Source organism: Bacillus rossius, chromosome 3 (assembly GCF_032445375.1).
Source record: "Bacillus rossius redtenbacheri isolate Brsri chromosome 3, Brsri_v3, whole genome shotgun sequence".
NCBI lineage: Eukaryota > Metazoa > Arthropoda > Insecta > Phasmatodea > Bacillidae > Bacillus > Bacillus rossius.
In genome coordinates, this window is record NC_086332.1 from 56,280,108 (window position 1) to 56,297,110 (window position 17,003).

Sequence of the window (17,003 nt, forward strand, 5' to 3'; positions counted from 1 at the left end):
GGAAAACATCTGGCCGCATACTCACATCAAAGACTCCAAAAGCCTAACATGCTACGTGAATGTTTTTCAATAGGATAATACACAGTAAATGACCGGATGCAGGTGGAAACCCCCCCCCCCCCTTCCCAAATTCCTCGCGTAGTGACAGCTCAGGCAATTATCCTGTCCCGCGCATCAAAAAAAAAACTCTTGCCAAGAACTTACTTAAAAGCTTGCGATCACGTTTCATGGTGTACCAAGATTGTGAAGTAAATGTGTTTTCTATGATGGTAGATCCACGGTTCAAAGATTCACTAATTGAGGATGAAAATAAAAAAAAATATGGGTTGAAAATTTGTGCAGGGAGGTATGTAAGCTGAGTAAGCTGAACACAGTAGCTGAAACTATAACTGAGACAAGTGAGGCTACAAGTGAAATGCCTATTAAGAAGTCATCTCTGTGGGCCTACGTGAAACCTTCAAAAGCAGCTCAGTCTACGCTTGCAAGCTACGAAGAAACTATCCAAGGAGAAGTAAACGAATATCTGGCAGCAAGCACCCTTAATCCCAAAGAATGAAAATCCTTTCAGTTTCTGGTCAGAGAAGGGGCGCACTTGTTTACGAAACATAGCTGTGGTAGCAAGAAAGTACTTGCCTATACCTGCCACACAAGTGTGCAGTGAGAGACTTTTCTCAACAGCTGGCAACATTGTGACATGTAGAAGAGAGAGTCTACTCCCCGAATATGTAGAGCAGCTTGTGTTTCTCCACAAAAATTTAAATTAGCCAATATGTAGTGATGTGACAAGACTATTTTTAATACGAACTAATTATAAAATTGGAGAACCTTAAAATTTTAAGTACTGTCAGTTTTTTGATTCTACTATCAGTAAATGTGTACCTGTTATCATATTGTAATGTGATGTGATATAACATCTGATATTCGCACAGGCTTAATAAAACATACATATACGTATTTATACAGAAGTACGTAGTAAACTATTCACTGTTGTAAATGCTCTGAGTTCATGAATGTTTGGTACACATCAACAAGTTTAAGTTAAAAATCTTCAACAGTAAAGAAAAATATTTATCTGAAGACAGCAAAATAACAATTCCAGCTTCAAAGAACCCACGATGAACATTTATGACAGCTAAAGACAACGGTAGTCACATGAATTTATAATGAGAGAACCTCTGCAAACAGGACAGGATTATACTAACAACTTAGTCTGTGACTGTGAACATTTCATTAGTTTCCAATCAGCAAGCTATTTGACCTCTTAACTTATGAACTTATCGACCAGATTCATCACTTGAACTTATTGGCCAGACTCCAATCAAAGTTCAAATAATTCACGAACTCATCACGTTTGCCAGCATCTATCACATGTAAGCAAAAGCTTCAAAACTGAGTATCTATGTTGATGTTTGAAATATCTGGCCCAGGACCCATTTCATCCAACCCTTAGTGCTCGTCTATCCTGTGCTTGAACAAATTAACTTGAAAATGCAGGAGTATCAACCAATACAAATAAATAATATTGAAGTCACTGTTTGAGATTTTCAAACTATTTCATTTAAATATTTTTACAATTAGATATACAATTACATATAGGTATATAAATTTATATGTGTATAAATTTTAAAAATTGTTGTCTGCCTGTCTGTAAAAAATGATTTAGGCCTAACTCAAAAACTGCTATGCCATTGACATGAAATTCAAATAAGTTTTAGATATGGTCCTTATTTCATCATGATATATTAACGCAAACAATTTTAACAACATAATAATTATATACATATATACAATGGAAAATCACATTGATTATAATTTTGTTTAAAAAATTATAAACTATCTGTATTTTTATAAATAATTCCAATGCAATAACTATAGTAATTGTAAATTTTTAAGTGTTTTTAAAAATAGGTTTAAATTGTTTTTAAAATTAGTTCAGTGTTGTCATCAACTTAGGAGTAAATAGGTGAATGATTAGGTATATGTATTCAGTTTTCGAGTTAGTGATTCCACTAAATATTTTGTGCTTGTTCCTGAATGTAAAACAAAAAATGTAGTTTCCAGGAAAGTTTGAATATAACTTTAACTTTAATGTACGCATTAATAAACAATAATCTATCTAAATAAGCTGTATGATTTATTCTGTCCAAGCCAACAAAGTCGTGAGGATGGCTAGTTAACAAATTAAACATAAATTAACTAATTTATTGATGAACTTCTACTTAAGGACCATGCCATGGAATGCGTAGATTCGCCACTTCTTAAAAGGCTTACAAGGTTTATTTTATTTGTTTAAATATTGCCACAAACTTGTGCCGTTTCAGTGCCCTTTCAGGCACAAATGTACGAATTTAAATTTAATTTTTAATTTTTAAAGAAGGAAACCAAATAATAAATTTGTAATTTTTATTTTATTAAATTTTGTTTCCATTACTGTACACTCCGACGTAATCTTGTGCAACCCAGTGCACCTGCGCTTGTTCGCAGGCTTCAAACAGATACTGTTTGCTGACGATTTGCGATTGCAGCATCCCTGTCGCGGTTCGCGTCACGTCTTCCCTATGTAACAGAACGACTTTCACGTTAGCGAACGCTACCCCAACCCCACTGCTAGCAACTTTCATTTCTCGGAGGCAAGCATAGGTAAGGGTTTTGCAAGCACGCCTCCGGACCAAGTTACAGCCAGCGGCGACGCCTCGAGACAGTCCACATGACGCCTTTCCCAGGCGACTTAGCAAATTTAAACCCCCCTTCCCTCATCACCCACCGGTGGCTTCACGGGAACTCCAACCCGGAGCATCGACCCCCAGTGAACCCAGGCGGGGATATTGCCTCCCCGAGGACATTCCCACTTGTCAAACAGAGCCCTCAGCAAAGTATAGCGGCTGGAAAAATCCCTAACCTTGCTCTGAGCGCTGGTCGCGAGCGCGCCCACTGCACTCTAGCGGACGTTTCTGTGACCCTCCAGACAGGTTCTCGTCTTGGCCACCAGAGCGCAATACTCATCCCTCCCATAAGAGACAGCTTGTCACAATCGACCTTGGCAGCAGTCGCAGTGCGATTGCGATTTTAGTTCGCCTACGACTCGCCTGAGAGCGCAGCGAACAGGTTGCAGTCTGCTTCGCCCCTTCGGGCATCTCCGGACACCTTCGGGCAATCACCACCACCCCCTTCTTTGGCTGGGGGCAGTTGCTTACTTTAATTAGGCGCCCCGACGCCATTTTTTGAAGATTCGGCGGGCAGCATCTGGTCTGTGCGGACCACGCGTCGCGATCCGCGAGAGTCAATCTCTGTTGTTCGACCAAGACTCAACACTACGTCATGTAGTCGTCAACGTCAAGGCATAGAGGCCTCAATCTTCTTAGTTTTAAATTTTGCTGCCCGCAATAGTTTTTTTTGTTAATCTAAATTTATTTCATTTTCTCTAACCATGATTATCGAGAACTTCCGTGCCGCGAGCTGCTTTCCCTGCTTCTGGAGGCAGCCGACATGAACTTCACCCCGCTGTTTTGGGTAAGTGGTCGTCATCCCTCCCCCCCCCCTCTTTTTTTTGCCTTTCCCTGGGCATATTTTTGCCCAGTCTTAGCCGCCTGTTAACCAGTCTAAGTAATTTGGGACTTTGGTTGCAGGCGGGGTCCAAGTTGGGGTCCAAGTTGAGTTCCAAGTTGAGTTCCAAGTTGAGGTCCAAGTTGAGGTCCAATTTGAGGTCCAAATTCAGCCTCCAAGTTTAGCTCCAAAATCAGCCTCCAAGTCGAGCTCCAAGTTCCAAAATTAGCTGCAAGCTGCAAGCTCCACTCCAAGTTTAACTCCGAGTTTCGAATAAAAATGTTTTCTTCTGGACGTTAATCAACCGAAACCTCCGGTGCCAGGACACAGGACATAATTAATTTTTTTTGAGCCTGCGAGCTAATTTAAAACCAGTATTAAATTCAAGAGGTATTATGGTGTTACTTATATATGTATTTTGTTGCCCCGGGGCTCCCTCCATTTTGTAATCAAGATGTTTTAATACCAATGTAATTAAAAGATAAGATCAAAAGTAAATTAGTTAAGTAAAAGGGCACTTATATAAATCAAACCACCAGTCTTGTTATTTCATTAGTATTCATCCCCCGATCCACATAGCCTACTAGAGTTGCTAGGAGGTTATAAATAAAATTCTTTTATACGACGTCTGGGCACCTCTGTGATTATTGTTGTTATTGTTTTGTTTTCTGGGCTGACGCTTCCAAGGCCTTAATTTAATTATTCACTTTGAGTGTTTACCTGAAGCCCAGCGTTCGTAATAAAAATGGTAGCAGAGCATGGTTACTTACAAAAATGGTAGCAATTAGCATGGTTTGATCTTTGCTACAACTTGGTAGTATTTAACGTGGTTTGGTTTATATGCATACCCAAATAATAATTTTAATTTTTAATTTTAAATTTCAATTTTAAATTTGAAACATAATGTAATGTATAACTAAAAAGTTTTTTTTTAGAGTTTATTTAGATTCAGATCGTATGACATATTATTGTAAGTCCTAAAACTGGCACCCAACCTGATTCACCCAAAGTGAGTTAAATTAAAATTTTGTCGTATTTTACGTCCCGCTGTGACTGTGTTTGCGCGCGGTAAGACACCGCGCGGCCCCGTCGCGTCGGTGCGACGGCCCTCAGGCATCGTGCCTTATCAGCGCGCGTGTCATTCTCCCTGTCATCCTCTTCGCCCCTCCCCTCCACGCCTCACCGGCTGGAGGAGGCAAGGTCATGCCGTTGACCCCGTGTCCGGCAGCGTAACAATGCGTTGCAATCTAGTTTGTTCCTCACGGCCGACAGTGCCCTGAGTTTGTCTAAATTCCTCCCTTTATCAGTGTTTTTTTTTTTATAACACATCCGCCTGCAAACCAGGCCATCTTTGTGAAAAACAGATCATAGAAGTCCTTTCAGACATTGTTGTGTTTTGTCTCTCTGCGCCTTGCGCGCGCCGACATGTTATCTCTTCGCCTCATGACAGGGCCGCCAACCGCGCGGAACTCTTCTCCTGTCCTGTGCGCTCCACCCACGTACCACGTATTTTGTAAACAAACTACCCATGCTTTGTATGTCCTAATAATATAATTTTTATGTCACAAAACAAGCACTATAAATAATCTATACTGCTTTAAATCTAGCAGCAAAGAATTTTCTAATCTAGGGTTACTAAAATATAACATAATAATTTTATATATACCTTATAATAATATTAACAATACAAATAATATGATAATATAAACCTTTTGTTTTAGCTAATGTTAAGAAACTTCCATTGGTTACATTTTCTAAGTATCTTAAAATTAACGATTAAGTATTTTAATAATACATAAAATAAATAAGAAAAGGGTCCATTCATTAAGTAATATAAAATAAGAATAAGCTCTTAAGTAATATTAACTAGTACTCTAATCCAATTGCATCGTTCACAAGCACCGTGAATATACTTCGACGTACCATTTCATTGTGTCACCATACACATCCATGTGCCTAGCTTTTGTTTAGATTTATTTCGTGATCACCCAACGAGAGGTGCAATCACTCATGCCTTTAAGGAAAGGGTACTGAATTAAATTGTTTATATACATGGGTTGTATCCCCAATACCTTTTACGCTAGCCATGAGGTGATGAATTTATTGTAAGATAGAGTACTATACTTCTTTTAACGTCGAGTTTTCTATAAGCAATTTACCAATTAATCTAAGAATGCAAAGTAAAGGATAAATAATATTTTTGTGATTATGATTTTTGAGTAAACCATTTACTAACTTTTATATTTATTTTGGATCGGTATCAATTTCTTTTATAAGGTGGCGTACAACTACGTATTTAAAACTGAGTACAGTAGCTCGTGCATCACGGTACACTAAATTTGATTGTTTTCTTGCTCTCTAAAATTAGTAGTTTGATGTTCATTATTATTTTGCATTGTTTTGCAATTGTGACTTCCAAGGTGGCATTAAGGTTTAATTTTATGTATTTCTAAAGTCGAGCTAGGTCAAGCTAGTCACAGTGCAGCACTAAATTCAGGCGTTAAATCGCGAGAGGTACTCTGAGCCAATGAGCCAAGACCTGGCCCTCTAGGTGAAAAATCCTATGACCATAGAGTGTTCCCTGGGTTACATCCCCAGCACTCACCCTTTGGACGACCTATGTTCAAACCCCCTCTCAGGCAGTGTGAACTTTTGTGCCCGCCATGGAAGATCCGACAGCGAGATTATAATTAATTTAAAATTAGCTTTTTTTAGGATCATAATATATCATGTTACGATGTTACTTATAGTTTTTTTATTAAATTTTAGTGCAAGAATTATGATTTATTAAAATTATATAATAACTACAATATTATATCAGTCAATTTCTTATAATATAAATTTTCTTTACATAATGAATTTTCATCCAAATTCGTTGATCTTTCGGATTTCGAACCCGAACTAACTCAGGGGTGAAATTCCCTCGTAGGTCTCTCTGCTTCAGCCTGATGGTCTGATCAACCGTCAGAGCTTGAACATATTGAGCCTATGTGAGTTAATAAATGTAGGTATCCGGGACCGAGGTGTGCTTCGCTTTTTAAGCAAGTATTAAATTCATATATTTCGTCTGATCCATCGTCAGATTTTGCAGAGCTATGACTCAATGCCTTCGACTTCTTATGGACAGCGAAACAATTATGTACAGGGGTTATATTCCCAATCTAGTTTGTAAGTTACGGGTTACCATACCCATTTACAGGGGTTACAGTCCCCATTAGTCACTTTGTGCTCAAGGACGCATTTCCCTTGTTTCGGCCTCAGTGCTTTTCGGCCTCCCTCATAGCGCCCATTTTGTGTTCCTACACGATATCCAAAATCTGAGATCAACGGGATGAATTTCATTTCATTAATATAGCAAAGACATAAATAGTTGTAAGCATACAGGTACTTTAAATTTAAGCTTTGAATTTAATATTTTTTATTTATTATATGATTTTAAGGATTTATTTTAAATAATTCAAACCAAGTTTAAATGGACTCTATTTAATTATTAATCTTGTCTTGGACTTATAAAGTGTTACAGTCAAAGGTCATGGAATTAATTCTGCTTTATTACAAGTAGTAGGGCAACAGACATATTTTTTTATCTTTTCTTTTAGCTCATTAATAATAATAAAATCAATCATATTAAAATACGTATTCCCCAGAAATTAAGCAGCTACGAGGTGACTAGTCTCATTTTAATGTTTAAGGTAATCACCGAGAAGGGTGAAATACTTTTAACCCCCAATGAGAGGTCCACTTAATTAATTTGGGTATGTTTGAGCATCCCGTTTCTAGGCTCGCACAAGCTAGGTAATTTAAGATATTTTAATTTCTAATTTTTACATACTTAAGTTCAGTCTTTAACAAGCTACTTGACGCAAATAGTTTTAATTTTTTTTACTCAGAAATACCCCTCTGATATTTTTTGAATCTTTATGAATCTTGTTCCACGATTTCATATATTTAATTTCTGATTACGTTCTTTTTTTTAAAAACCATAATTCGTAAAGTAAGCAAGAATAATGTTTGTAGTTTTTTGTACTGATTTTGCGTTAATACTTGTACATGTTTATTTCTTTATTTTCCCTTGCACGTAAATGTGATGTACAGTGACGTACATAGAGTCTGAGCACTGAAGCTGTCACATCTAGCCATTTTTCTTTTTTCTTTTGCATTCTACCCCAAAGTTGTATTTCTTTTACATCGTTATTGATGAGATTGTTTATTTAAGTAAGAGCTACGTGACTTCCAGACGGCAAACTGGTTTCTTTTATGTGTTTTTCTAAAATAGGAGCTAGGTCAAGCTAGCCAACGAGCGGCGCAAAAGTTAGGGTCCTCTGAGCCAACGAGCCATGACCAGGTCCTCCGAGTGAAAAATCTCATGACCATTTTCGAGTGTTCTTTGGGTTACATTCCCACCACTCATCTTTGGACGGCCTATGTTCAAACCCCCTCTCAGGCAGTGCGAAGCCTATCAGCAGTCATGGAAGATCTAACCGCTCCATTATACTTTATCCCTTTTTGATTTATAATTGTTGGTTTATTGCATTTTACATTTCTTTAAATAATTTAAATTTGAGTGCGAAGAGTCATTAATTTATCGTTTTGTTTGCAGAAATCTTTTAAATAATAAATATTAGTTAATTATATTAAACATCAGAGTGGTATGCGCTAAAATTTCTTAATTTATCGAATATTTAATATTTTTAAATTCATTAATCTCTACGGATTGTTGATCTTTTGGGGTTTTCATCCCCAGATATATAAAATTCCGCCAAGGGAATACCACCCTTAGGCCATGTGTCACTCTGGGACTGAGGCTCTGTTTCGCCTTCGAGCAAGCAGCAAAATCGACCGTCTTCTCCATCGCCTGACTATGCAGGGCTGAGTCCCAATGCCTTCGGCTTCTTATGGAAAGACTATTTTCAGGGGTACACAAATCACCACCTTTCATAACTGGCACCCGACGGACCAAGTTCCGGTTCCGGCCCAGAGTTTTAGGCCCGCCTCACAGCGCCCATGTTGAGAGTTTTTGTCACGTGACACCATTCCCAACATCTGAGATCAACTGTCCTCATGACAACATTCACCGTTAAGGGTGATTTAGACAATTATAATACACCTTCGTTTTGATCAACATTTTTTTTTATAAGTAGTAGGATACAGGCGGACCTGGTACTAGTTCTACTGAGCAGTGTAAGTGTTGTTTTTTTTTATTTTCCCTATATGCTCCGCATTCAAGCGGGGGAGTATGTGCCGTTTCAGTGCCACTTTCAGGCACAAATGTACGAATTTAAATTTAATTTTTAATTTTTAAAGAAGGAAACCAAATAATAAATTTGTAATTTTTATTTTATTAAATTTTGTTTCCATTACTGTACACTCCAACGTAATCTTGTGCAACCCAGTGCACCTGCGCTTGTTCGCAGGCTTCAAACAGATACTGTTTGCTGACGATTTGCGATCGCAGCATCCCTGTCGCGGTTCGCGTCACGTCTTCCCTATGTAACAGAACGACTTTCGCGTTAGCGAACGCTACCCCAACCCCACTGCTAGCAACTTTCATTTCTCGGAGGCAAGCATAGGTAAGGGTTTTGCAAGCACGCCTCCGGACCAAGTTACAGCCAGCGGCGACGCCTCGAGACAGTCCACATGACGCCTTTCCCAGGCGACTTAGCAAATTTAAACCCCCCTTCCCTCATCACCCACCGGTGGCTTCACGGGAACTCCAACCCGGAGCATCGACCCCCAGTGAACCCAGGCGGGGACATTGCCTCCCCGAGGACATTCCCACTTGTCAAACGGAGCCCTCAGCGAAGTCTAGCGGCGGGAAAAATCCCTAACCTTGCTCTGAGCGCTGGTCGCGAGCGCGCCCACTGCACTCTAGCGGACGTTTCTGTGACCCTCCAGACAGGTTCTCGTCTTGGCCACCAGAGCGCAATACTCATTCCTCCCATAAGAGAAAGCTTGTCACAATCGACCTTGGCAGCAGTCGCAGTGCGATTGCGATTTTAGTTCGCCTACGACTCGCGTGAGAGCGCAGCGAACAGGTTGCAGTCTGCTTCGCTCCTTCGGGCATCTCCGGACACCTTCGGGCAATCACCACCACCCCCTTCTTTGGCTGGGGGCAGTTGCTTACTTTAATTAGGCGCCCCGACGCCATTTTTTGAAGATTCGGCGGGCAGCATCTGGTCTGTGCGGACCACGCGTCGCGATCCGCGAGAGTCAATCTCTGTTGTTCGACCAAGACTCAACACTACGTCATGTAGTCGTCAACGTCAAGGCATAGAGGCCTCAATCTTCTTAGTTTTAAATTTTGCTGCCCGCAATAGTTTTTTTTGTTAATCTAAATTTATTTCATTTTCTCTAACCATGATTATCGAGAACTTCCGTGCCGCGAGCTGCTTTCCCTGCTTCTGGAGGCAGCCGACATGAACTTCACCCCGCTGTTTTGGGTAAGTGGTCGTCATCCCTCCCCCCCCCCCCCCTCTTTTTTTTGCCTTTCCCTGGGCATATTTTTGCCCAGTCTTAGCCGCCTGTTAACCAGTCTAAGTAATTTGGGACTTTGGTTGCAGGCGGGGTCCAAGTTGGGGTCCAAGTTGAGTTCCAAGTTGAGTTCCAAGTTGAGTTCCAAGTTGAGGTCCAATTTGAGGTCCAAATTCAGCCTCCAAGTTTAGTTCCAAAATCAGCCTCCAAGTCGAGCTCCAAGTTCCAAAATTAGCTGCAAGCTGCAAGCTCCACTCCAAGTTTAACTCCGAGTTTCGAATAAAAATGTTTTCTTCTGGACGTTAATCAACCGAAACCTCCGGTGCCAGGACACAGGACATAATTAATTTTTTTTGAGCCTGCGAGCTAATTTAAAACCAGTATTAAATTCAAGAGGTATTATGGTGTTACTTATATATGTATTTTGTTGCCCCGGGGCTCCCTCCATTTTGTAATCAAGATGTTTTAATACCAATGTAATTAAAAGATAAGATCAAAAGTAAATTAGTTAAGTAAAAGGGCACTTATATAAATCAAACCACCAGTCTTGTTATTTCATTAGTATTCATCCCCCGATCCACATAGCCTACTAGAGTTGCTAGGAGGTTATAAATAAAATTCTTTTATACGACGTCTGGGCACCTCTGTGATTATTGTTGTTATTGTTTTGTTTTCTGGGCTGACGCTTCCAAGGCCTTAATTTAATTATTCACTTTGAGTGTTTACCTGAAGCCCAGCGTTCGTAATAAACTTATTCATTCACCAAAATGCTCAAGTAAATCTTTGCTTTTTACCCAAGATACCCACCAAATTTCCAGCATTAGCCTGAACACTGTAAATAAAAAAAATCCTTCAACTCTCTTCCTTTCTGAAATATTAACTAGGTACACTTGTTTCACTTCCAAAAGATTTAATGAATTAAAAAACAATGTTGTTACAGTTCAAATCTTATAATAAATCTTGTGGGTAATATTCACTTCAATAACGGACAACCTCAACACCCAGCTGGTAATATTATTATTATTATTATTTTTTTTTTTTTTTAAAGAAAATTTGAAATTACTTGTAAATTCTTTCTCAAGCAATTACTGATACTAGATGTTAAGTAGACGTCAAAAAATAGCAGATTACACTTGCAATGTTTGAGTCGGGTTGGGCTGCAAAATAAATTTAAAATTCAAATGCCAATATAATTTTTATTAACTTCCACATAATCGCTAAAGCTCCACAAATTCTAATAAATGGTAGTGGGCTGCAAAGTTAACAGTTATTATTACCCAATGAAAAATCAATAAAAATTTGGCTACATAAAATACATATTAAAGTAATATGGAATTAATAGCTATTATTAAAAATACATATAGTATTATACATCATGATAAAATATTATTCTCAAAAATATACTACTGGCACCTTCAGTTAAACAATACACAAATACCAAACACAACTTTTTTACTAGATCCTAAATCAAATTATTTACCTGCAGAAAACTACCAACTTTACATTTAATCTCAAATTTGTTTTATTGCCATTAGTTAGTCTCTTAATAACTGAGGAGTCACTTAACTTTGCAAAAGCCTTATTTAAAAAATTAAGTTCTTTCCACTGACAAAGTGCTGGTTTGTCTTATCATTTCAGAATTCTGATAATTCCTTTAGTTTTGCACCAAAGTCACATTACTTGCTGCTGGACTAAACCATAGCCGGGCATTAAAATTGTAGAAAATTGTACTTACATGTAAATTGCCACACGCCAAATTGAAACTGCCTAAAAATACTTAGGTCCATCAAAGTCTGTCAAAATGCCATGGTTGCAGTTTCTTCGTTAACACATTTTAAGTGGAAACCAAACAGTCGCTGAGCAAGCGTGCTCAAGGTTAACTATAGACACAATATAGATCCAAATAGCAGTATCCCGCTTACATGGCATCACGCCTGACACAGAAAACGAATGTCAATAGCTACCGCCCAGCCACCAACGTCAGTAACTCAACCAACTGTCCACACCCATGCACATGTGCGTTGCTATTCTTTTGTTTTATTTCGAAGCACCAAGTGGCATTCTTGCAATGACGTATATAATTCGCGACTTCCCTAGCGACTCCCAATAACTCATTAAAGTCCTTTAAATGTCGTTTTGCAAACTAATATTATTAAATAAAATTAATTTAAAACTTTAAAATAGTTTATAACATTCATGGTAAATAACAATTCTAACAATAAGGGTGAAATAATGTTAAATGTAACTTTTAACTTAAAAACCAATCAAAACAAATATTTTAATTATAAAAATCTAAACAAAAAGAATTATCCAAATCAAAATTTAAGCAAAAGTTCATTTTCTGTGTAGAATATGCGCTGTGCACTGAAGTAGCTGACATTGAATTTTGCAGGCTTTCCAGGGAATTCTTTGATTACAGCCGTCGTAAATCTGTATTCATTATAGCTTATGTTTCATGTATCCAAGTTTATCCCTGGATCCTAAAGGGTTGATACTGATGGCATGATCCTATTGGCTTGATCCTGTGTACATGATGCTTGCTGTTTTAGTTCAGTACATCAGGAGATATACCTATATATTTTTAATAAAAGTTATTTGCATTACTTTGTGTTGCAGTGTCCAGGTCAGAAACGTGCGTGTTCTTATGTGTGGAAAAGCATAGGATTGGCAACGTAATTAAAGCACAACATGGTGGTGGCTGCTTCACTGCGTGGGCTGTCTTCTGTGAGCAGCAAAAGGTGATTTCTCGGAGACCGGTAAGAGTCGGGAAGCAATGTTTACAGGGTAAGTAGAGGACATCTTAAGTGTTCGAGAAAGATATTTTCCGAATTTTATTATTTTATGTATGGAAAAGCTGCAAGACGAGAAAATTACTTAAAACCATTTGCTCAATGAACTAACAGAATTTAAGGTACAGTTATTGTAGTGTTGGGATGGGCAAGACAGGTTCAGTGTGGTGAGCGGGGGGGAGGGCACTTGGGTTACTTGGCAGGACCCTGTGGATAGCGGAGACGAGGGTAAGGGAAAAGGCATACTCCATGTTGGTAAGGCCAATTATAAGAGTATGCGGCTGTGATCTGGGATCCCTACCCAGTGACTGAGGTAAGGGAGCTGAAGAAGGTGCAACGTAGAGTAGCGAGGTGGGTGATGGGTGTGTGGAGAAGGGAAGGGCAAGAGAGGGAAATGTATATTCTGTCAGAAATTAGTGAGTTGGAGGTAGGAAGCTTTATAGTGGAGGAGAAGGGTGGAAAGGTTAGTCAGGCTGCTTAAGGTGATACAGGTTGAGAGGGGGGAATGGAGACAGCTGGAAACTAGGCTGCACAGGGGTGGGTATTGAGGGCAGAGAGATCATGGGTAGAAGCTCCAGAGGGTATATGGAAAGAGGGAGGTACGCCTTCCTTGTGAGGACAGGGAGGGAGTGGAATGGGCTGGAGGAAGGTATGCTAGGGGTGAGAGATGCCAAGGATCTGAAGAAATGACTTGGGAAGGGTGGGGGGGCAGTCAGTGATAGAGGGAGGACTGCTTGCCACTGAGTGAAAGCCTAATTGCGAGTGTAAATCAATCAATCAATCCTGCACATAAAATAAATTGTAAATTAAGAAAGAATTATGATTGCAGATTGAAAGAAAATCTTTTTTTTTCGACTTACGATCATAATTCATTATTATGTGAAGATTTTTTTTATGTACAGGATCTTCCAACGTACTGAACTAAAACAGCAAGCATCATGTACCTCAGGATCAATCCAACAGGATAATGCCATCAGGATCAAGCCTTCAGGATGAACTTCAATATATGAAACAGAAGAATTAGCATATTTTTAATTTTCCATAGTTGGCTACAGTTGTGCTAAACAAAGAGATACACGATTGCGGGTAAAAATGACTGGCGGTGGCAGTATGAAAACACAGGTATTGTAATATAAACTTTAACCCTTTCCTGCCTGGCGGGACTTGTGAGTCCCACAATGTTTGAAGCCCCCCATAGAAATAGTGTGTGCATGTTTGAAACCACATGCTGCCTGTCGGGACCTCTGGGTCCCTGTATAGCTCCACTCTGCCAGTTGCCGAAGAAGTTCGATCGACAGCCGAGAGGTTGCAGCACTAATACGGCAGCGCTGCACCAGTCTGGAGCGCCTGTTTTTTTGTTCGTTGAGCTGGACATTGATAAATGCCTGTCAGGACTTGAAAGTCCCATCATTAAAAAATATATTTAATATAAATAAAAAAATTTGGAAAAAAATTATGCTCTCCTTTTATGCCTACTTAAATATAAAAATGAAATAAAAATTACAAAATTCAATTTTTTTACATTTCTAGGCAGGAAAGGGTTAAACTGTTATTTTTCATGAACCAGTAGGAATTAAGAAGCCATGTTTTCAGGGTAAATTTAGGGACATCTCTAGAACTTTAAAAACATTTCTTTTTATTTACTTTACGTTCCCTGAAGTCGCAATGTCCGATGCTGGCATAGTAATGTAAGCTATAGGCCTAACTATTATTTTTCACAAACTAGTAGGAATTAAGAAACCATCCCTTCGGGGTAAATTTAGGGACGTGTGTATTATGAGAAACCCATGTTTTCCGATTATTTTTTCTTTCTGTTCTTAAAAGCAGAGATGTCTGATAACTAATATATAGTCAACTTGGCCCATTAAATTTAATATCCTGGCTTAGTACGGTATCATATGATTTGTTTAAATAAGAGAGGCTAGTTAGAAATTGTCTATGCAATTCATTCATAATATTAGAGTATGATTGTCTACAATAAAAATCACATAAAAACAGGTTTTTTAAGCTTTATGATAACCGTGTGCAAAATAGGCGGTAAATATTTACTTGGGCGGTATTTCCGAAAACAAATGTTAAAAATCCGAAAATACCTTTATTTTATGCTCTTAAACTTCCTCTTTTCATTAAAATCGGCGGAGATTAGAAATTCCAAATACTTTAGGAGATATCAAATTTTTAAATTTCTTCATATGTAGTTGAGCGGTATTTGCGAAAATAAATGTTAAAAATCCGAAAATACCTTTATTATATGCTCTTCAAATTCCTCTTTTCATTAAAAACGGCGGAGATTAGAAATTCCAAATACTTTAGGAGATATCGAATTTTTAAATTTCAGCACAAAACCAGCGCATTCCTGTGGCGTGCGTGCACCATTGTTTCTTGTTTACGTACGAGTATCTATTTTTTTATTGGATAATGATGTCACGTGATTGTTCGTGATAGGCCAGAATTCAAATGAACTAATACGTGATTATTTAGTTCAATTATTGTTTAAAACGGTGTTAAATTACCGCCTCCAACTTAGGTGAGTTTTTAACGTTTCTAATTTTAAAGTCTTATTTGTTATTTTGATATTGTTGCGCAAGTAATAAGTAACAAAAAATTTTATGTGAGTTGTTACTGTACATCCTTTGTTACGGGTTTGTTATGTAAGGTCAGTTACATTATAAATAATTTTAAACTAAAGAATAATTAAAATTAATTCACATTATTTTTAATATCACCTTAGTTTGAAAGTATTTATAATGTAACTGACCTGACATAATCGACCATTTTAGTTTACTGTTCACCCTCTGTCCGGGTTTGTTTGGTCAGGTCAGTTACATTATAAATATTTTAAAACTAAACAGCCATTAAAATTAATTCACAAAATAATTTTTAATGTCGGCTTAGTTTGAAAGTATTAATAATGTAACTGACCTGACCTAATCAACCATTTTATTAATTACGCATTCACGATTCACGTATTCACGAACACACGGCAAAATAACAAAAATGGCGCCGCTCGAATGGTTCCACAGGTCTTGTATTGCAAAATTAAAAAATTCGATATCTCCTAAAGTATTTGGAATTTCTTATCTCCGCCGCTTTTAATGAAAAGAGGAAGTTGAAGAGCATATGATAAAGTTATTTTCGGATTTTTAACATTTATTTTCGCAAATACCGCTCAACTACATATGATGAAATTTAAAAATTTGATATCTCCTAAAGTATATGGAATTTCTTACCTCCGCCACTTTTAATGAAAAGAGGAAGTTGAAGAGCATAAAATAAAGGTATTTTCGGATTCTTAACATTTTTTTTTCGGAAATACCGCCCAAGTAAATATTTACCAAATAGGCAAAATCTATAAATGATATTTTACTTGTTTTAGAAATGTAACAAGAAAGTTTCATTTGTCTTCTGATGCTTGTTAGTGTGCTGAAAGGTGTAATTTATTTGTAAGTTTGTATCTCATTCTTGGGAGTTTGTTTAAAATAGATACAAGCATAGTACTACATTAATAACTGGGTAATTTTTAATTATACTTAAACTTAAAAATAAGTGTACCTAACAGTTATCAAAATAATGCCCTAGTTTAATTTTATATAAAGTAAGTATAAAATTAATTATATAAGTAATTAATTTTAAGTTGCAGAAATATAAATTTGAATTTTAACCGTGACCAAAATTATATACAAATGTGACACCAACAACCCAATGTTTCAATTCTACTGAATATTTTTTTTTAATAATAATAGTACTTACTACTCCATATGCTCCCATAATTGAAATAAATTAAAATTTCCTTTGGATTTGAGGTAAGACACGTAGCTCAAAAGTGAAACAGCCTGCCAAACAATACAGGTATAGGTGCGTCAAAAGTCAACACAACTACTTTCACCTTACAGCTGTTTCTTGTCTTTCCACTTCGCCAACAACTACAACCATGTGCCACGTAACGCGTCTGACATTTGAATGATCGTATTTGCAGAAAATAATTTTAAATTTGCGCAAATTACACAAGCAGACAAACTCTGACACCATAGAGGTAACCAGCCCCAAAGAGTCTATAAACAGTTCTCATTCCTCCTTGCCCGAACCCTACCCCATTGACAATGCAATTCTGCAATAAAAGGTGTAAAAATGTGTAGTTCTAAATTCATCGTTAGGAACAGGTGTTTACACAATTAAATTTTTTTGTCTTTTTTGCAGTGT

The 17,003-nt window shown here is 37.7% G+C and overlaps 1 protein-coding gene across 2 annotated transcripts in view; it reads right to left on the reverse strand.

Moving 5' to 3' along the window:
- The window catches only part of LOC134530716 (probable glucosamine 6-phosphate N-acetyltransferase), a 44,029-nt gene extending 27,166 nt beyond the window's left edge, over positions 1–16,863 (reverse strand). Inside the window, exon 1 of one of the 2 annotated variants that reach the window (XM_063365824.1) lies at positions 16,695–16,863. In XM_063365824.1, coding sequence (XP_063221894.1) covers positions 16,695–16,832 — 138 coding nt within the window. In that variant the 5' untranslated portion in view covers positions 16,833–16,863. Of the gene's footprint in view, positions 1–16,553 lie in introns of both variants that reach the window. The other variant, XM_063365825.1, reaches the window with a different exon arrangement.
- Between the last annotated feature and the right edge of the window lie 140 nt (positions 16,864–17,003).